We start from the raw sequence: 1,233 nt of genomic DNA, 5'->3' as shown, positions 1-1,233 counted from the left end.
CTGAGATTATTAGTCATTTCAATCATTTTTTATAGCTTTGAAAAAGAAAATACAAACATGTTAACCTACATCAGAGGGTCCATATATTTCTCCATCTACCAGCATGTAGTTCTGATCAGCTTCAATTGTACTTCCATCAACGTACAACGATATGCGTCCAGCTTGAAGATCATTGTAAATCGAAGCAGCGGTGTTTTCTACATCACCGACCATTGTGAAGGAAACTAAAATCGAGCCTGAACGAAGGGAAAGACATTCATAATATAATGATTACCTACTGTTTGTACGATATTATTTGTAATATTGTTAATTGTGCACTACCTTTTTTTGTTGTACGTAGAATGCTACCTGGCCTAAGCCTAAATTACCAAATACTATGAATTTTATTTTAATCATTAAATTATGGAAAAATAAAACAATAATTAGAAAAGGATTTTATTAACTTTTGGAGTTGGGTATTGGAATAACATATTTAGTTTTTACGGAGAGTTGTGATATATCAATGAAAATATCATGAGATGAAAAATAAATAAAAACGTCATTTTTTTAAATATAACTAACCTCTGGACACTTGAATGTCACTGATTGTGACGTTGATGTACGTTCTTGAAAACGTGTTTAGAATATATATTGCTATGTTATCTTCATTGCCGGAAGCGACGGTGTCGTAATCTGCCAAGAAACGAAGCGTAACCTGCATCGGTTCTCCTGTGTGTGTAACCATTCTGGCCGAGATAATATCGAAGGGATTCAGCTGCTGGGAGATCTGGTGGAAACTTGAGGGAATAGTTGTGATTGTAATCTCCAGAATGTACTGGAAGCCAATATCATCAATGGAGAGGTCTGTGAATAACGCCGATGCAAGCATGAGATCAATCTCGACAGTTTTATTACCGTTTAGAGACCCAAAGTAATTGCTCGGCTGGTAAAGTTCAATACTGGCCGACCAATTGTAACCCTAAAAGATAATGTAAGCTGTTAGCATAAATACCTACAGTATATGTTACTCTATAGTAAAATGGTATTTATTATTTTTGTGGCAATATGAATTGTATAAAGTTTTTTTAAACGTATGTGTTGTGATGTTAGTCCTAACATTTATTGATTTTAAATTTAAACAAAATAATGTAACATGTTTCAATTTATATGAAAACCCGATATATATATATATATATATGTATGTGTGTGTGTCTGTGTGTGTGGGTGTGTGGGTGTGGGTGTGTGTATATATAA

General features: G+C 33.7%; 1 protein-coding gene across 1 annotated transcript; it reads right to left on the bottom strand.

The window, feature by feature from the left end:
• Positions 1 to 69: 69 nt before the first annotated feature.
• Positions 70 to 975, bottom strand: LOC117125162 (the record flags this gene model as incomplete). Its single annotated transcript, XM_033271607.1, has 2 exons — positions 562 to 975; positions 70 to 236 (listed from the first exon to the last, which is right to left on the bottom strand). Coding segments are annotated over exons 1-2 (474 nt in total), but the record flags the coding sequence as incomplete, so codon positions are not given.
• Positions 976 to 1,233: the final 258 nt, after the last annotated feature.

Source organism: Anneissia japonica, unplaced genomic scaffold (assembly GCF_011630105.1).
Source record: "Anneissia japonica isolate Jap-2015-1 unplaced genomic scaffold, ASM1163010v1 scaffold14587_len1233_cov171_single, whole genome shotgun sequence".
NCBI classification, from domain to species: Eukaryota; Metazoa; Echinodermata; class Crinoidea; order Comatulida; family Comatulidae; genus Anneissia; species Anneissia japonica.
Note: the sequence above shows the minus strand (reverse complement) of the source record. Positions and strands in the feature narration are given on the sequence as shown.